Source organism: Somniosus microcephalus, chromosome 13, assembly GCF_052327205.1.
Source record: "Somniosus microcephalus isolate GS21.2 chromosome 13, FLI_Smic_1.0, whole genome shotgun sequence".
Taxonomy (NCBI): Eukaryota; Metazoa; Chordata; class Chondrichthyes; order Squaliformes; family Somniosidae; genus Somniosus; species Somniosus microcephalus.
In genome coordinates this window covers 185,759,981-185,781,069 of record NC_140999.1, presented here as the reverse complement: position 1 = coordinate 185,781,069, position 21,089 = coordinate 185,759,981, and the positions used below count along the sequence as shown (strand labels likewise).

At 44.6% G+C, this 21,089-nt stretch overlaps 1 protein-coding gene across 1 annotated transcript; it reads right to left on the bottom strand.

The window, feature by feature from the left end:
- Positions 1–12,403: 12,403 nt before the first annotated feature.
- tcf15 (transcription factor 15) lies at positions 12,404–20,565 on the bottom strand. The gene is made up of 2 exons (XM_086005802.1): positions 19,885–20,565; positions 12,404–12,968 (listed from the first exon to the last, which is right to left on the bottom strand). Exons 1-2 carry the CDS (start codon positions 20,359–20,361, stop codon positions 12,894–12,896), a joined length of 552 nt encoding a protein of 183 aa, XP_085861928.1. The 5' UTR covers positions 20,362–20,565; the 3' UTR covers positions 12,404–12,893.
- Between the last annotated feature and the right edge of the window lie 524 nt (positions 20,566–21,089).

Below are 21,089 nucleotides of genomic sequence, written 5' to 3'. Positions count from 1 at the left end.
AGTGATTGCTGCAAAATGGCTGGCCTTTATAGTTCAGGGTAAGTGCCCTTTAATTAGCGCTCCCCGAGGCCCGCATGGCCTCTGCTGCGTTCCAGTTCACAGTTCTTAGGAGCGCCACGCCCACATTGGGCGGGCGCGACTGAAGTTCCGGATTGGGGCGCACAAAGGGCGTTGCACGAGGAAATGACGTCATAATCTGCGCGCGCAGCTGAGCGCGCGCAAACACTTTGCGCCGGCGCTAAATGTCTACTGAAGTTGGGCGTAGGCGCAGATCGCCCTGCGCCCAGCCGCTAAGTGCCTAGCGCTCGAGATCTACTCCTCCTAAGGCGCTAACGGCTGGCGCGCACAACTGAATTTCTAGGTCCTTATGTTCTTATGACTATTCCAATGCTGTCCTGGGCTGGCCTCACATCCTCCAGGCACTGTAAATGAAACCTCTGCTGCTCATGTCCCATCCCATCCCAAGTCCCATCCATCCATCATCTCTCTGCTTCCTGACCTACATTGGCTCCTAATGCTCCAATGCCTCCAATTTGAAATTCTCATTCTCGTGTCTAAATCCCTTCATGGCCTCGCCCCTTCCTCTCTCTGTATCCTACTCCAGCCCGACAACCACTCCGTTCCATTCCTCCGACTCTGACCTCTTGTGCACCCCTTCCTCCCTTTGCCTCACTATTGGTGACCATGCCATGAACTCTGGAATTCCCTCCTTAAACCTCTCAGCCTTTCCACCTCAATCTCCTCCTCTAAGACCCTTCTTAAAAACCCACCCCTCTCAATATCTCCTCGCTTGCCTCAGCATCCATTTTTGTCCGATTACGCCACTGTGAAACCACCTTGGGACATTTTCCTGTATTAAAGGTGCTATACAAATGCAACTTGTTGTTATTATATTGCTGTCCCCTCATTCTAGACCCTTCAGCTACTAGTAACAGTCTATTTCTATCCACGCTGTCCCATCCTTTCATGATTTTACACACCTCTATCAAGTTACTGCAGTAACCCGCTGACCAGATCATCTCTATCTGTTAAATCTGGATATATTTAGCACGGCTCTGAAGGAGCGGTTTACTTTCGGTGTCAGCTGTAGTTCAGTAGAAAGCACTCTTGTCTCTGAGTCAGAGGGTCGTGGGTTCAAGTCCCACTCCAGAGACTCGAGCACATGATCCAGGCTGACACTCCAGTGCAGTGCTGAGGGAGTGCTGTGCTGTCTTTCGTGTAAGAAGTTAAACCGAGGTCCTGTCTGTCCTCTCGGATGGACGTAAACGATCCCATGGCACAAGTTGGAGAAGAGAAAGAGGTTTCTCCTGGTGTCCTGGCTGAAAATTATCCCTCAACCAACACTAAAATAGATGAGCTCAACCACTGAACCCACGACCTTCTTACTCAGTGATAAGTGTGCGGTGAGGTGAGAGTGGCTGCTCTTGACATCAGGGCAGCATTTGATTGAGTGTGGCATCATTTATCTCAGTGCTCTTTTTGGAATCTTGCTGTGTACAAGTCATTCCCTACAAGTAACTACATTTCATTGGCGTTAAAGCACTTTGGGATGTCCGGAGGTCTTGAAAGGCGCACTATAAATACTGTACTAATTTTACATTCTTACAATTCTCTACTAGTCACCATATCATACTGCTTATCACACATCATTTCCCCCTGTGCCCTCCTTCCCACCCAGATAGGACATTTGGTATAGGTGAGCCAGGACTCTTCCTGACACCATTGACACTGCTTTTTGATCAGAAAAGTGATCCATTCCTCCCACTGCACCTCCTCTCCTCTGATGAAGGCTCTGGCTGTATGGACAGCAGGAACCCTCCTGTATCTCACCCACATGGACATTTATCATCTGTGAGCCTCGACACTGAGTGTTGGTAGAATATCCACCCATTGAGGAAATCAGAGCAAAGGGCATCTGGTTCTCACACACAAACACACACACACAGCCATGTGATAATGACCAGATAATCTGTTTTAGTGATGTTGGCTGAGTGATAAATATTGGCCAGGAAATCAGGGATAACTCCCCTGCTCTTCTTCAAAATAGTGCTCTGGGATCTTTTCCGTCCACCTGAGAGGGCAGACATGGCCTCAGTTTAATGCCTCATCCAAAAGACTGCACCTCCAACAGTGCAGCACTCCCTCAGTACTGGATCATATGTTCAGCTTGGATCATGAGATCAAGCCTCTGGTGTGGGACTTGAACCCATGACTTATCTCACTCAGTGTTAAGTGTGCTACCCACTGAGCCACAGCTAACGTCAATGCAAGGTGAGGTGAGAGCGACTGCTCTTGACATCAAGGCAGCATTTGATTGAGCGTGGCATCAAGGAGCCCTAGTTAAATTGAAGTCAATGGGAATTGGGAATTGGAAACTGGCTGGAGTCATACCTAACACAAAGGAAGATGGTTGTGGTGGTTGGAGGTCAATCATCTCAACCCCAGGACATCGCTGCAGGAGTTCCTCAGGAGTGTCCTCGGCCCAACCATCTTCAGCTGCTTCATCAATGACCTTCCCTCCATCATAAGGTCAGAAGTGGGGATGTTCACTGATAACTGCACAGTGTTCAGTGCCATTCGCAACTCCTCAGATAATGAAGCAGTCCATGCCCACATGCAACAAGACCTGGACGACATTCAGGCTTGGGCTGATAAGTGGCAAGTAACATTTGCGCCACACAAGTGCCAGGCAATGACTATCTCCAACAAGCAAGCATCTAACCACCACCCCTTGACATTCAACTGCATTACCATCGCCGAATCCCCCACCATCAACATCCTGGGGGTTATCATTGACCAGAAACTTAACTGGGCCAGCCACATAAATACTGTGGCAACAAGAGCAGGTCAGAGGCTAGGTATTCTGCAGCAAGTGTCTCACCTCCTGACTTCCCAAAGACTTTCCACCATCTACAAGGCACAAGTCAGGAGTGTGATGGAATATTCTCCACTTGCCTGAATGAGTGCAGCTCCAACAACACTCAAGAAGCTCGACACCATCCAGGACAAAGCAGCCCGCTTGATTGGCACCCCATCCATCACCTTAAACATTCACTCCCTCCACCACTGGCGTACTGTGGCTGCAGTGTGTACCATCTACAAGATGCACTGCAGCAACTCGCCTAGGCTTCTTCGGCAGCACCTCCCAAACCCGTGACCTCTTCCACCTAGAAGGACAAGGGCAGCAGGCGCATGGGAACACCACCACCTCCAAGTTCCCCTCCAAATAACACACCATCCTGACTTGGAAGTATATCGCCGATCCTTCATCGTCGCTGGGTCAAAATCCTGGAACTCCCTCCCTAACAGCACTGTGGGAGCACCTTCACCACACGGACTGCAGCGGTTCAAGAAGGCGGCTCACCACCACCTTCTCAAGGGCAATTAGGGATGGACAATAGATGCTCAACGCCCACATCCCAGGAACGAATTTTTTAAAATCCATTGGTCGGTGGCGGAGGTCTGGAGAAGGCTGTCACACTGCTTGATAAAGTCGCAGGGACCACAGCTCAGAAGATGCTTCTCTCAGCCTTAGGATTGGGCAATCAATGCTGGCACTGCCAGCGATGCTGACATCCCATGAACGAATAAAAAAAAATTGCATGGGGGGCCCTCTCATCCACTTTCCAGAGACCAGTCTGCCAACAGTGTTACCAGAGGACTGGGAACTTTTTGTCTGCCTGAACCTATTGAAGAACGGCGTGAGGTGTGAGGAGAAAGGGAAGGGAAATATGAAGGAAAGGCTTCCTGTAAGGACTCTATTCCATTCTTCCAGTTTCTCCGTCTCCGCCGTATCTGCTCCGACGATGCCACCTTCCACACCAGTGCTTCACACATGTCTTCCTTTTTCCGCAACCGAGGATTCCCCTCTACCGTGGTTGACACTGCCCTCGACCGTGTCAGTTCTATCTTGGGTCAGAGCGATCATAACATGATCGATTTCTCACTCGAAATGGAGAGCGAAGAAATTGACTCAGAGACTAAGGTCCTGAATTTAAACAAGGGGAATTATGATGCCATGAGACGGGAACTGAGTAGGTCTGATTGGACAACGTTCCTGGGAGGACTGGAGGTAGATAAACAATGGCAAACATTTAAAGATAGAATGACAAAATTGCAAAAATTGTTTATACCAATCTGGCATAAAAGGAAATCTAAAAAGGTGACTCAACCGTGGATAACAGGGGAAATTAGAGACAGCATAAAATCCAAAGATAGGGCGTATAAAATAGCCAAAAAAAGCGCCAGAGCGGAAGATTGGGAACAGTTTAAGATAGAGCAAAGGAGGGCAAAGGGCATAATCAAGAGGGGCAAAATAGCTTACGAAAACAAGCTGGCGGAAAATATAAAAACTAACTCCAAAAGCTTTTATAAGTATATCAAAAGGAAAAGACTGGTGAAAACCAAAGTTGGTCCATTGCAGTCAGATACGGGGGAATATATAATGGGAAATAAGGAAATGGCAGATCAACTAAATGCATACTTTGGGTCAGTCTTTACGAAGGAAGACACAAAAAACCTCCCTGGGATATCGGGAAAAATAGGGACATTGGCAAAGGAGGAACTGACGCAAATCAATATCTCTAAGGATATGGTGTTAAGGAAGCTAAAGGGATTGAAGGTGGACAAATCCCCAGGGCCTGATAACATGCATCCTAGGGTACTGAAGGAGGTGGCCCTAGAGATAGCGGATGCACTAAGGATGATTTTTCAGAATTCATTAGACTCGGGAACAGTGCCCATGGATTGGAGGGTAGCTAACGTTACCCCACTATTCAAAAAGGGGGGTAGGGAAAAAGCAGGTAATTACAGACCTGTAAGCCTTACATCAGTTGTGGGCAAAATGCTGGAGTCCATCATTAAGGATGAAATAGCGGAGCACTTAGCAAATGGGGACAGGATAGGACAGAGTCAACATGGATTTACAAAGGGTAAATCGTGCTTGACTAATCTATTGGAATTTTTTGAGGGAGTAACTGGTAGAATAGATGGGGGAGAGCCAGTAGATGTGGTGTACCTGGACTTCCAAAAGGCCTTCGATAAGGTCCCACATAAAAGATTAGCATGGAAAATTGAGGCTCATGGGATAAAGGGGAAAGTATTGGCGTGGATAGGGAACTGGCTGTCAGATAGAAAACAGAGAGTTGGAATAAACGGCTCATTTTCTGAATGGCAGGCAGTAACAAGTGGGGTACCACAGGGATCTGTCCTGGGCCCCCAGCTGTTCACAATTTACATTAATGACCTGGATCAGGGAGTCGGATGCAGCATTTCCAAATTTGCAGACGACACTAAACTAGGAGGGGGGGTGGGCTCAGAGGAAGAGACCAGGAAGCTCCAGAGCGATTTGGACAGACTGGGCGATTGGGCGGATAAATGGCAGATGCACTATAATGTGGACAAGTGCGAAGTTATCCACCTTGGGTGCAGGAACGGGAGGGCAAATTATTATTTAAATGGCAATAGATTGGGAGAGGGGGAAGTACAGAGAGACCTGGGTGTTCTTGTACACCAGTCACTGAAGGCGAGCATGCAGGTGCAACAGGCGGTCAAGAAGGCAAACGGTATGCTGGCCTTCATAGCAAAAGGGTTAGAATACAGGAACAGGGATACCTTGCTGCAGCTGTACAGGGCACTGGTGAGACCACACCTCGAGTACTGTGTACAGTTTTGGTCGCCTCATCTGAGGAAGGATGTTCTTGCCATGGAGGGGGTGCAGCGGCGATTCACCAGGCTGATACCAGGAATGGCGGGAATGACCTATGAGGAGAGACTATGTAGTTTAGGGATGTACACACTGGAGTTTAGAAGATTGAGAGGGGACCTCATAGAAGTGTATAAAATTCTGACAGGTCTAGACAGACTGGATGCAGAAGGAATGTTTCCCTTGGCGGGTGAGAACAGAACTAGAGGACATAATTTAAGGATAAGGGCTAAACCATTTAGGACAGAGATGAGGGGGAATTTCTTCACTCAGAGAGTGGTGAACCTGTGGAACTCATTGCCACAGAGGGCAGTGTACGCCAGCTCATTAAATATATTTAAGAGGGAATTAGATATATTTCTACGGGCAAAAGGGGTTAAGGGTTACGGAGAGAAGGCGGGGACGGGATACTGAATTAAAGGATCAGCCATGATCTCATTGAATGGCGGAGCAGGCACGAAGGGCCGAATGGCCTACTCCTGCTCCTATCTTCTATGTATCTATGTATCTATGTATCTCCCGCACTCTGCCCTCACCCCTGCCCCTCCCTCCCGGAACCATGATAGGGTTCCCCTTGTCCTCACCTTTCACCCCACCAGCCTCCACATTCAACGGATCATCCTCCGCCATTTCCGCTACCTCCAAAGTGATCCCACCACCAAACGTATCTTCCCCTCCCCTCCCCTTTCAGCATTCCGTAGGGACCACTCCCTCCGAGACACCCTAGTCCACTCCTCTATCACCCCAAACAGCCCTTCCCCTTTGCCTGGCACCTTCCCGTGCAAGCGGAGGAGATGTAACACCTGCCCCTATACCTCCCCCCTTCTCACTGTCCAGGGCCCCAAACACCCCTTCCAGGTGAAACAGCGATTTACTTGTACTTCTCACAATCTAGTATACTGTATTCGCTGCTCACGATGCGGTCTCCTCTACATTGGGGAGACCAAACGCAGATTGGGCGACCGCTTTGTGGAACACCTCCGTTCAGTCCGTAAGGGTGACCCCGAGCTTCCGGTCGCCTGTCACTTTAATTCACCGCTCCATTCCCACTCGGACCTCACCGTCCTTGGCCTCTTGTATTGTTCCACGGAAGCTCAGCATAAACTCGAGGAACAGCACCTCATCTTCCGATTAGGCACTTTACAGCCTTCTGGACTCAATATCGAGTTCAACAATTTCAGATCATAACCTCGGCCCCTATTACACATTTCTTCTTGTAATTTTTCCACTCCTTCCCCCCCCCCTTTCCTTTTGTTTCTCTCTCACACCTGGCAGCTATCTCTTGCCCTGCCAGTACACTTTACACCTAATCTCAGCCTATTACCATCTCCTCTAACTCTTTTACTTCTCTTGTTTCTTTCACTTCTTTTGTCCGATCTATTTTCTTTTCTTCCCAGTTTTGAAGAAGGGTTCGACCCGAAACGTCAACTCAAATTTCTCTCCACGGATGTTGCCTGACCTGCTGAGTTTTTCCAGCATTTTCTGTTGTTATGAAGGAAAGGGGGCTTTTGACGAATGGTTTGCCCCCCCCCCCAATCCCAAGGCGTTGGGGTACCGTGGTAACGTGTGGTGCTTCTCTTCCAGCTTCAGTTCAGAGCTGACAGAACCCCACCGCAGTCGGAAATGGAAATGCCATATTGTTACAGCAGGGGGGTGACTGAAGCGAATGGGGTTAAAGCACATCACTGGGACAGTGTAGAGGGAACTTAAAGTCTGAAACAAAACCACATTTTACTACATAAGGGAACAGCTGGCTTTGAAACAACAACCAAAAGTATTTATTTCTTCAGCCATGGCATGCTTCCCTGTGTTGAAAAGACTGCAATATTGTAATGTATTTTCTATTATGAAGCTGTTAGCTTAGAGCGTGACTCTAACCCAGTCTTGGAGCGGTGAGCAATCTCCATGTCGACTTGAATGAATTCTGTCTGCCTGATTCTCTCCAGTGTATTTTATTTTTCCGAGGGCGGGATTGTCTGTATCCCCCTGAACTGCGGCTGCAGATTTACACCCTCAGTCTCTCGCACAGCTGCACAATCTCCCAGTTCAGGATGTGTTTCATGCTTTTTAACCATTGCCTAATTCTTACCAGACCCTCACTTAACAACCATGTGCTTCAGAAAAAAACAACCTACCGAGAGAGAGAAAAAAAGAAAAAAACACACACGAGTCCCACACACAAAACACCAGGAACATGAGCTCAGTGCAAACTTTTAACTCGGGAAAGTTCACTTTAACCCAACGAATGATCACATTTAACCGTCAACTGCATCTCTCTAATCTTCATTTCAGACAGAAAGGGATATTTGCAGCACAGTGTTGAAATTATTTTGTGATTTTTTTTTAGGGAAGTACGCGCGATATTTGAGCTTCTCAAGGTGATTCATGTCAGTGTTGGTTAATGAGGTCCCTCATCCAGGTCTTATCATCAAGCGCTCCTAGGTCAGGTACAGCATGGGTTAACTATATCATGAGGCTACCTAAGAGTCTCTCTAAGTTATTCTATAAATTTACTAACAAATATATATATTCCTGTGGATATGCTCTACTGGGGATTGATTTGAAACTGTCCAAAATGTCTTTCAGTTAGGACTCTAATCACCATCAGAGAGAAAGTCAACTCTCAGCCCATCAGCTCACTTCACACTCAAGCTCCCAGTAGTGAAAGGAAAGTGCCTTTTTGTTCCCCCCCACCCCCGCCCCTCATTCTCTCCCCTCCTCTCCTTGTTAACTCGGGTTCACTGCGGTTCCTTGAGAGCCAGCAGCCCCGCTGTGCCAATCCCAAGTGGCCATCATTAACGTGCGAAGCCCAGGCGGTAAATGTCAGCAGCCTATTCCTTCATGGGGGCCATCAGAGCCAGGCCTGATTCTGACCTCACCTGTCTTCCAGCGAGGGGGTCACTGTAGTGATAATCAGGAATGGGTGACCCTGGCTGCACTTTCTCCTCTCTGACCCAGGGCACTGAAGCCTGCAGTTGGCATCTGCTGCCCTTGGTTGAGATCAACTAAGTCAACACGATCTATCGATCAAACCTGGGACTCTCTTGGGCTGCATAACAGCACCTCGCTGGGCAATGCGCTGATACATTAGTCTACCAGTACAGTGATTTAACAGACTATGTGCAACCCACTCCCCCACCTACATCAGTTTACCCACAGGTCGAAACATAATTATGGAGAAAGAAAAAGACTTGCATTTATGTAGCGCCTTTCACAATCTCAGGATGTCCCAAAGCGCGTTACGGCCAATGAAGCACATTTTGAAGTGTAGTCACTGTTGTAATGTAGGAAACAAGGCAGCCAATTGGCGCACAGCAAGCTCCCACAAACTGCAATAAAATAAATGAGCGGATAATCTGGTTTAGTGATGTTGGTTGAGGGATAAATATTAGCCAGGACACTAGGGAGAACTCCCCTGCTCTTCTTCAGAAAGTCCCATGGGAATCTTTTACGTCCACCTAAGAGAGTGGACGGGGCCTCGGTTTAATGTCTCATCCGAAAGACGGCACCTCCGACCGTGCAGCGCTCCCTCAGCACTGCACTGGGAGCGTCAGCCTGGATTTTGTGCTACGAGTCTCTGAACTGGGACCTAGAATCCACAACCTTCTGACTCAGAAGTGAGAGTGCTACCCACTGAGCCACAGTGGAGGTGCTAAGCGAGTGCATTTTTGTTGTGTGGAGATGCGCCTTACTCCTCCCATCCCCATTCTCTGTTGCCAACACTGCCTGACTGAGATAAGGAGATGAGTGTGTGAGGAATCTAGCTTTTATACAAAGCAGTGCCTTAGCATGTCTGCATCTCATGGCTACCATTAACCCAGACTCCTTGGGAGCTGGGGAGGGGAGGAACCCTGAATCCCGGTAAGCCATCCTCATAAGGTTTACACCTAAATTGTACATGTCTGGCAGGATTTCAATTCCGGCCTCTGATTGATTTGACTTAAATTCCTCTGCTGTGAACGACAGCGTGTTTACATGGAACAAGCCAGATAGTGTAACTCACAGCGGAAAGCATTAATGTGCAGGAATAGAGTCTGGAGACTAGTGCTCAGGCCAAAATATGCGCTGTATCAGCCAAGTGCATTTTGTAGTCGAGCACTGAAATTGTCCATGTGAATTTAAACACACAAACCCAACAATGCGGAGCCAGTCCCTGACACCAAAGATGACACTCTTATTATGGGCAAATCAGTTGTGAAACGTGTGCTGTGTTTTATCTTTTAAGGAGTAGTTGCTGATCTCATTTCCTTTTCCTTAAACAAAAACCTCATCTCCTGATACGTGCTTTAGTCAGTACACATTGTTCAGGGGATTGGCAAAGATGAGGCTACGTTTCATTTGGACTGGCGTTTCCAGTAGTGTTGACCCCCCTTCTTGACTTTTAGAAAACGTAATTTTGATAGGAATTTACAAAAATTGGCCAATTAGCCCAGAGTCAACACAGTGCACCTTGGGAATGTGACTGTCGTGTGATGGGGAAGCGGGGTTTAGTTGATACCATGGCCCAATTGGAACAGCCATTAAATCAACAATCTTCGCCAAGAGCTGAAGATTACATCCGTATCCTGGAGGGTGGGAAGAGTTTATGTAATTGAAACAAGGTCGATTCAGGCAACTTGTAACTCCACCCTCCACCCACCCCCACCACCCAATTCCCCCTCCCCCCCCCCCCCCCGCCTTCCCGCCACTAACTAATCCAGCACAGCTGCTAATACAGCTCACTCCTGAATCACCAGCTGTCTGGTAACTGGGAGAATGATTGCATTAGGGATGATTTTAAAAGAGCTTCATTGTCTCATTTTATGGGTGGAAATGTGGCATGCCCCGATATTCACCATCCCCCCTCCCCTCACCCCCCAAACCCCTCACCCCCCTAACCCCCCCAAACCCCTCACCCTCCTACCCCCCTCACCCCAAAAAGTGAGATTAGACAAAAGCTTTGTTTATAAGAACATAAGAAATAGGAGCAGGAGTGGGCCATACAGCCCCTCGCGCCTGCTCCGCCATTCAATAAGATCACGGCTGATCTTCATCCTCAACCTCCACCTTCCTGCACTATCTCCATATCCCTTGATTCCCCTAGAGTCTAAAAATCTATCGATCTCAGCCTTGAATATACTTAACGACTGAGCATCCACAGCCCTCTGGGGTAGAGAATTCCAAAGATTCACAACCCTCTGAGTGAAGAAATTCCTCCTCATCTCAGTCTTAAATGGCCAACCCTTATCCTGAGACTATGACCCCTGATTCTAGACTCTCCAGCCAGGGGAAACAACCTCTCAGCATCTACCCTGTCAATCCCCTTCAGAATCTTATATGTTTCAATGAGATCACCTCTGATTCTTCTAAATTCCAGAAAGGTTAGGCTCAATCTACTCAAACTCCCCTCATAGGACAACCCTCTCATCCCAGGGATCAATCTAGTGAACCTTCGTTGCACCGCCTCCAAGGCAGGTCTATCCTTCCTCAGATAAGGAGACCAAAACTGTGCCCAGTACTCCAGGTGTGGTCTCACCAAAGCCCTGTACAATTGTAGCAAGACTTCCTTACTCTTATACTCCAACCCCCTTGCAATAAAGGCCAATGTACAGATTATTGTGCTCAAGTCTCTGGAGTAGGACTTGAACCCATGACCTTCTGACAGATTGCAATCAGTTCAGGTCAGCATAAACAGAAATGAATAGAATCACTCCATGTCCCCATTCAGGATTTACATTCTTATTGTGACATAGCATTAAGCAGCCTGCCTGACCTACATGATGAGTTTTGGTTGGCATCAGGGATTGATGCCAACCTTGTTGAAGTGCCTTGCACCGTGGCTGTGCCCAACCCCTCTGGTGGAAGAGGTGGGAATCTCCCCCACTCCACACCCCGATTTTCTCCACTCCTCACTGTCTCACGCTGAGGTACAATTCCACAGGCGGAGCTGGCACAATCTCCAGCCGAGCACCGAGCATGTGCGAACTTAGACTGAACATCAGCAGGCTATTCGACCATGGGAGGATGGCATCACAGCCAAGCCTGATCCTGTCCTCATCCCAAATAGGCTCATGCGGGAGAATGACCATTTGGATGAGGTAATGGGGGAGATCGTAGTACTTGTGGAACCAGTCATGACCCAGGCATTCTTCCTGTCCATTAACACTGAAAATAGTCAGGCTGGATGTCCCACCCCCGGAACAATGCCCTGTCAGTCCTGGCTCAGTGGGAGCACCGAGTCAGAAGGTCATGGGTTCAAGTCCTACTCCAGAGACTTGAGCACAATAATCAATGGCTGATAATTCAGCGCAGTGCCGAGGGAGTGCTGCACTGTCTGAGGTGCCGTCTGTCGGATGAGAAGTCAAACTGAGGCTCTGCCTGCCCTCTCGGGTGGACGTAAAAGATCCCAGGCACTATTTTGAAGAAGAGCAGGGGGAGCTCTTCCTGGTATCCTGGCCAATATTTATCCATCCACCAAAATCACTAAAAAAAAAACAGATGACCTGGTGATTTGTTTGTGGGAGCTTGCTGTGTACAAATTGGCTGCATTACATTTCCTACATTACAACATTGACTACATTTCAAAAAGTACTTCATTGGCTGTAAAGGTCGTGAAAGGTGCGATATAAATGCAAACGCTTTCTTTCCTGCTTCTCTACAAGCCTCAAAAGTGTTTAAAGAACTCAAGCAGTTCTTACAAAGTACAAGCACAACATTCCCCCCGTTACAGAACACATCTCTCCTTTATTTTTTCACATTTTGGCTAGATGTTTGTTTTTTAAATTTACAACATGTATAACATAAAAAACTTAGAAAAGGCCAGATCTCCCCAAATGGAGATAGACTTCAGCTATTTATTTTAAAGTGTCACACTTGTCTCTCTCTCTCTCTCTGTGTAACCGCTTACATCAAGCTCACACTGTGCATCGAGTCTGTGGGTTGTAGCAGGACTGGAATCGTTCATTTCAAAAACTCCGGTTGAAAGTTTCTGGTTCGAAGTTCTTGGGGAGTTCGTGCGAACGGAGGGAGGAAAGGGGCTCCAAGGCTGTGTCCATACTCCTTGTATAAAGTTTTGCCACGTGTATTTTTCTGTTGTTGTTGCTGCTGCGAGCCCTCCTTTGACCCCGAGGTTTTCGGCTGGTCGCCGGCTGTGCTCTGCCTGGTCACAGCCGCAGCCTCTCTCGCTCTCTAGCCGCCTCTCGGTGCGCTTTCACTGCCTTTGCATCCGCAGAGTTCCGGGCCCCCTGAGCTTGGAATAGCCGCTCTTGCCGTCCTTCTCCTTCACCTACCAAAAAAAATGTAAGCCACAAACCGGCCGCTTTTAATTAACACCAACGAACGTTTGAATATTGTACAATTTTATTTTAACATTTAAAAATAATTTTGCCCCATTATCTTAGAATGAACCTTTTATCAACTCACAAGCCTATTTTTAAAATCGTATTATAAAACATATCCATTACTGTTTTTAAGAAACATATAAAATGATATATATAAATATATATTTTATAGGATAGTTTAGTAATTTTATGTTTTATAAAAATACTAAACTGTGTCGAAATATATATTTTATATACATCATATGATCTATATAGTTCAGTATTTTTATAAAACATTCATATATTATATAAATATGTATAGTTTAGTGAAAATACTAATATTTTTGTGAATTTATGCTTGTATATATCTATTTTGTATATAATAGTTTAGTATTTTAACATAAAATGGTGTATAAATATATATTTTATATGCATTTTAATAAACATAAAATTGTGTATAAATATATATTTTATATGCATTTTAATAAACATAAAATTGTGTATAAATATATATTTTATATGCATATGATATATAGTTTAGTATTTTTATAAAAACATTCATATATAGTTTAGTGTGAAAATACTAATATTTTGGTAAATCCATTATTCTTTTAACTTAAAGGGGAATGCATTTGATGTTTGTAGTTGAGATTAAGTCAGGTCTCTATTTAAAAAGCGAGAGGCGAACAGCGCGGCCCAACCCAGAGGTGATCGGGTAACATATTAATGACACGCCATCTGTAACAGTAGAACTGTAACCAATCGGCAATGCGATACACTCCACAAAACTGTTTGTTCTGCGTGGGGGTCAGTTAGAAAACACACCCGGCTTCCTGAAATGTTCCCTCCTTCACCCTCACCCCTCCCTCCCCTTAACGTCCCAGTCTCAAGCGCACCTGACATCCTAAATTAATTTTATTACCCTTGTGGAGACATCAAATTCTGAGGGGAGTTTGAGAGCTTAAAAAATACACAATGGAGTCCAGAAATTACACTGCTGTGTGATATCAGAACATGTCACAGGTTCAAATAGTTTACATTGTGAACAAAGTAATGTCATCCAAGCAGGTTAAGTGTTGGTAAACTCACAAACCAGGTTAAGTGTTGGTAAACTCACAAACCAGGTTAAGTGTTGGTAAACTCACAAACCAGGTTAAGTGTTGGTACATGGGAACAGGAGGAGGCCATTTAGCCCCTTGAGCCTGTTCCATCATTCAATGAGATCATGGCTGATCTACGACCTAACTCCATATACCCGCCTTTGCTCCATATCCCATAATACCTTTGGTTAACAAAACTCTATCAATCTCAGATTTAAAATTAACAATGGACCCAGCATCAATTGCTGTTTGCGGAAGAGAGTTCAAAACCTCTACCACCCTTTGTGTGTAGAAGTGTTTCCTAATTTCACTCCTGAAAGATCTGGCTCTAATTTTTAGACTATGCCCCCTCGTCCTAGACTCCCCAACAATGACATCACACAGCATAATTCCTAGGTACAGGAGTTAAAACAACATTATGTATAAATTACAACAGGGAAACAGGCCATTCGCCCCAGCCAGTCTGTATTGGCATTTATTCTCCAAACCAGCGCATGACTTTTTTAAACAGTGATTTAAAAAAAAAATCAATGATATAACCCAGAGCACGGCTTTAAACAAAATAGCAAAAGGCAAACGTTTCCTTGGACGCATTTATAAAGATATGAATTACAAAAATTAATTCATATTTAAAGTAATGACACTCCTAGGGGAGTCGTTCTTTCATATAGGGGTTACATAAAGAATTGTCTTTCACCTTTAGTAAAACAAACAACACATGTGGAGTAATACATGGAGGAAATGAGCTATAATGTGTGTAATTGAATTGAGCGGTTCAGGTGGTGTCATGAACATTTAGTATAAAGTTTGAGGGGGGTGCGAATGCTGGCAGAACCCATTTAATTTGATACTTTACATTTACTGCCAACAATTTACTATTATTGATTAAACACAGTCTGGAAGTTCAAATATAACAGCTTCAGCACGTCCAGTATTGTAGAGGATATAGTGTAGGTGAAAGGGTAAGGAGGGCAATAATGATGTAGGTCTTGAAAGCAGCATTCGACTCGCTCTGTAGTTTTCAGCAATGAGGTGAAATATACATTATATAAGTTCTGATGAAAGGTCATCGACCTGAAACATTGACTCTGTTTCTCTCTCCACGGATGCTGCCTGACCTGCTGAGTATTTCCAGCATTTTTTGTTCTTATTTCAGATTTCCAGTATCTGCAGTATTTTGCTTTTGCATATATTATAAGTAATATACCATATATTTTTTTTTAATTGCTGGGCGACCCTTTTGAGCAATCTGATTGGCCAATAAAGTAATGCTTCCAACGGTTAGTGACTCTCTCGCAATCTCATTGGTCAATTATAATCAAGTGCCTGTTGTGTCAATTTCATTGGCTGTGGTCGACATGTATCCATTTTTGTTTAACAATATTCAAATATATGTTCAGAAAGTTATCAGTCACTGACTGTGATCAGCTTCTGACTGACTGTTAGTGGGTGTTCAATGCAGCGAGACGAAAGACTTTGTGCAGTAAACATTTAATTTAATTCATATTTTATACTCATTTAACAATTTTAAATATAAGTTATCTCATCTAGTGCCATATTTAAACATCTACTGGGTATGAGTCAGTTCTTTTGATTTAACTGTTATTTTGATGATTTCTATATTGCTGTAACTTTTGTTCATGAGTACCCCTACATGAGATTGACTAGTTGACACCTAGGCTAGATATTCCTTCCCATTGTCTATGAATGGACAGAAATCAAGCCCATGTTTATTCCATTCTCATCATCCTTTACATCCATTTTTATTGCTTTTTTTTTGGACAGAGCACAAGTCCCTATTTTCTCTCCGGTCTACTTGATGTCCCTGGTCCACATGGATGAGAAGGTAGGTGCGTGACTTGGTCCCAGACCTTCATCCATGCCTCTCTGACCCAGTGAGCATCCATTGGATAAAGGGGAGGGCAGTGGAGGGGGGGGGGGGCTCCAATCTTTCATGCTTCCTTTTGGGAGGTGTGTGAAGGTTTGGTTCTTCATTCCCTTCCAGTAAAACACAACATAACTCCACAAATGTGGAATTCACTTCGTCGCATTGTTCCCACTTTTTCTTTTGTCAATAGTTTCCTGAAAAATGTTGGAATGTTTGACTGATGGTCTGCTGTGCTATCTTTAGCCCTTGGGTGGTTTATTTTACACTTAGGTTCAGTGAGCTTTTAAAGTTTCATTTATCCTCAATAACACCAAAAAAAAGGTCAAATTCTAAAAATAATCAAACTGGCATTTATAATGGAACTTATAAACCAGGACTAGTTGGCTGTGTGGTTTTATTGACCTCGGATGAAGTCCTGATGCATTACTCTCATAAGCTACTTGCTGTTGGAGGCAGACAGTATTAACACATGACCCGCTGCAGAAATCGTCCCACCAAAGACTAGCAAGCCTGCCAACATAGTTACGCACTGTCCTGAAGTGATTCAAATTGAAAATCATTTGGCAAAATTGTTTTAATTTGGAAAATTCTAAATTACAGGATTATTAGCCTGATGGTCTCACTCTTTCATAAATTTCAATTTAACAAAGTAAATATTCTTAAACCAGCTTCTCTCTGATTTCTAATTCAATTATTTTACTGAATGTTTACAAATTTTTTTTTTTACAGCCTTAGGACAGAAACCACTTATAGCATCTGTAACCCTGAACAAGCCTTATTATTTTACTTCTGACTGAAAGTACAACATTATGATATGTTCTATATCTCCCGAATGCTGGTCGCAAATTTCCTCCACACAAGCACTCTTATCTTGGAGCTGAACATAACATTATATTCGTACTGAGTTGAACTATTTATTGTGTTTATGCAGTAGCTTTCCTGTTGAACAGGTGGGCAACATTGGTCGACTATGTCTAGAATCAGGGACTGACCCACAAACAGTAGTGTGTGTGTGAGTATATCTGTGTGTCAGTATATCTGTGTCTGTATTGTTATTACATCAGCCTCTTTGGGGACTATAGCCACTTAACAAAATACGCAAATACATCTATTTTCATTTTTTTCAAATACGCTGTGGATTAATTAACATTCTTTCTGACTCTATTTCTCTAAATCCATTTTATAAGACTGTATGCTGGAGAATCGCAGGAAATAATGTTTAGATTTTATATAAAAGTACAGATGCCAGTGTTTTAAAATCCTAAAAAAGTTAATACTTCGAAGAGGAACCATATATCATCAATTATCTTATTAATGATCCATTACCACATTTATAGCACAATTGAGATTGTTTTATTTTTTATACAAATCTACAGAATTTGTTATATCGATTTCTTTAACTTATGAGAAAAATGACGGACTCAAATTTCAAAAGGTAACATATTCCTGAAAAGTATTTATGTTTGGTTATATCACAATAATCACTGGACTCCAAAATCAAATCCAAAATTTGAAGCACTTAGAAACATTGAGGACATAAGAAGGAGCCACTCTCTAAGCCTTTGTATTGTCATTTACAACATAATAAGGATAAGGAGCCATATAGATGTAAAAATAAATAAATTGCAGTTAATCACTTGCAATAAAGTTTAAAAATAAAGTATACATATTATTATGCTATATAAACTGATAGTCCTCACCATTCCTATTCATTTATTTTTGAAGGTGAGTTATTACGTACATTCTAATTATTGGCTGTACCAACAAAACTCTTTCTGAAAGTTAAAATACTTTGTTGTAAATGACAATGCAAGGGCTTAAAGTCAGAGAGTGAGAATTAATGGGCGATTGGTACCTTTGTTCCTAATATGAGTGCTGTGGCCTGCACCACATGTGATTTTTATCAGATACAAATGCCATCACGTTTGAAGCTATAATTTGGAATGGATCCTTTAAGCAGCAGTCCTAACAAATACTTCAGTGGTATGTTGGAATATAAGTTCTGGTAAGCTGACTAAAACAATAGGCTGCATTCTTTTTAAACTAGGATTCAGTCCTTCACTCCATCATAAAATGCAATTACGAGCTTACTACTCACATGGTCGTCAAGTTTAAGATTCTGAATCTTTGACTAATAGTCATTCATTCCCAAAAAGGCTTTAAGATTTGAGAACACATTTTAAATTCAGAACAAAATAAAACATGAAAATAATCTCAAACAGAAATAATACCAAATAAAACTATTTGCTCCAAAATAAATTAATACTAAACCATGCATCCCTAGCAGCAGATGCAACAACATCTTGTAATTATATATCACCTTTAACATAGGGAGATGTCACGAGATGCTTCACAGGAGCATTATCAGACAAAAATTGACACTGATCCAAAGAAGGTGATGTTAGACTATTAGGATGGGTGAGTAAAAGTGTGGTCAAAGGAGGGGCTTAAAAGGAGGAGAGAGAGAAGTGGCGAGGCAGAGTTGTTTAGGGAGAGAATTCCAGAGCTTGGGGCCTAGACAGCCGAAGGCACGGCCGCCAGTGGTGGGACGAAGGGAGTTGGGGATGCACAAGAAACGAGAGTTGGAGGAATGCAAAGTTTTCAGAGGGTTGTAGGAGGTTACAGAGATAGGGAGGGGAAAGTCCACAGAGGGATTGGAGCACGAGGATGAGAATTTTAAATTCAAGGTATTGGTGGAGCAGGAGATACAGTAACTGATCCAACCAGTTTTACAGTGGCATAAACCTCATTGACCAATCTTTTGGTCATCCTTCTAGTCTCTTGTTTGGCTTGGCATCCATTTTTCTCAAACCTCTGTGAAGCCGCTTGGAATGACTTTCTATGTTAAAGGCGCTATATAAATGTAAGTTGTTGTTCATGACCTCCATATAAAGCAGTGAGACTCTTGGCCCTTACCTTGTTCTTTAATTAGCTATGACCTGCTGAATCTTTCACTGTAGACTGACCAGTTCATAAGAATATAAGAGTTAGGAGCAGGAGTAGGCCATACGGCCCCTCGAGCCTGCTCCGCCATTCAATAAGATCATGGCTGACCTTGAATAAGATCATGGTTCATTTGAAATACTTTGGAAAAAGAACAAAGAACAGATACAAATATATCATTTGTATGTGTTTTTTGTTATGTATATTTCTACCTGAATTCTGGTCTCCTGAGCCTTATCCTTTCGGCAATTCACAACAAAATACCAGAATGAGGGGTTTTAATCGCTCCACCATTGGTGGCCGTGCCTTGAGTTGCTGAGGCCCTAAGCTCCGAAATTCACTCTACCTCTCTTACCTCCTTTAAGACGCCACTTAAAACCTACTTCTTTGACCAAGCTTTTGGTCATCGACCCTAATGCACCTCCACCTTGTGTGGCTCGGTGTCCAGTTTTGTTCTAGAACGCTCCTGTGAAGCGCCTTGGGATGTTTTATTATGTTAAAGGCGCTGTATAAATACAAGTTGTTGTTGTTGTTCCGATTTCATAATGGAGGTCACATCAATATTGGTGTTGTGCTGTCTAGTTATTGAACCAGAGTCCATCTCCCTTTCGATAGATTGATCTGGAATGCACTGCCTGAAAGGGCGGTGGAAGCAGATTCAATAGTAACTTTCAAAAGGGAATTGGATAAACACTTGAAAAGGAAAGATTTGCAGGGCAGTGGGGAAAGAGCAGGGGGGAGTGGGACTAATTGGAGAGCTCTTTCAAAGAGCTTGCACAGGCACGATGGGCCGAATGGCCTCCTTCTGTGCTGTATATGATGCTTTCTCCTTCAGACGCAGATTGCCCATACTGTGCATCCCCAACATTTTCGGTTTTAATTCCAGATTGCCCCTTTTTGGGTTTTTTTCTCCCCCTAATCTGGCTCCACTCCATGAGAAATGCCACCTACCCCTTTCCTTTGGTTGCTCAGGCAGAAGGTGCAGATGGACCTGGGCTGCGAGCCCTCAAACTCATTCTGGCTGCTGTAGGCCGTGGCCAGGCACGGTTGTCCATCCACGCACTCCTCTCCCACCAGCAAGATGTTGCCCAGGTGGGAGATGTAGCTGGAAGCCAGGCGGAGGGTTTCGATCTTGGAGAGCTTCCTGTCGGCCGGCTCGGTGGGGATGAGAGTCCGGAGGGCGCTGAAGGCAGTGTTGACACTGTGAGTCCTGTCTCTCTCCCTGGCGTTGGCCGCTTGCCGGTGTTTCACCACCACCGTGCCTCCTTTGGAGAAAGAGACCTTCCTCCGCTTGCCCGACCCGCTGCAGCAGTCGAAACTCTGGTCGGAACCGTCGCTCTCGCTCTTGTTCTCATCGTCATCCGAGTGCAGACTGATGTCCGGGTAGAAATGCCGAGCAGCAACAGGTCTCAACATGGTGAAAGCCATGGCTCCCACCACGGCCCCCACCTCCCCTCCCCTCCCCTCCCCACCTCTCCCTCCCCGGGTCCCGGTCAGCGGAGACCTGGAACCGGCACGAGGAACACCAGCAAGTCTAAAAACAAGTCCCTTCCCTGCCCAGCTCCTGGTGCGAAGCCTGCAAACAGTGCCACAGCTGCAGGAGCACGGCACCCCCTGATCTCATGTCATTCAAATCTGTTGTGATAGACCCAATAGTCCATTTATAACCCGGGGGAGGGGCTTGGAGAGACACGCAACTCCTTCAAAACCCAATCGGAAGAACTCTTTCTCCCCAGCCTCCTGTGAGAGCAATCAATAATTTTATCAATTATGTGTCAAAAGCAACTAACACGAATATATACATTTTTAAAAATCGTACGTTAGAAGTGTTTGGAATCGACTTCCAACTGTTCCCAAACTGAGAAATCGGTGCATTTTTTTAAATGCAAACACCTGACTTTTTGTTGATAGAAGATGAAGAATTGGCGTTTTTTTTAAAAACCCTCGCTTCTCCTGCTCGGATTGCGGCCGAGGTGCGTGTGTCTTGTTGCTGGGCTTTTCTTCCGCCAGTTCCCAACAGTCCAGCTTCGCGAAGTTTTAATTTACAAGCACTTATTCCCCCAGCTCCCCGCGTCTGTTAAATATTGCAGCTGAGTTTCCGTTCCAGGGTACCTCGGGTTTTTTTCTTCTTCTTCTTCTCTGTGCAGCCTTATGGT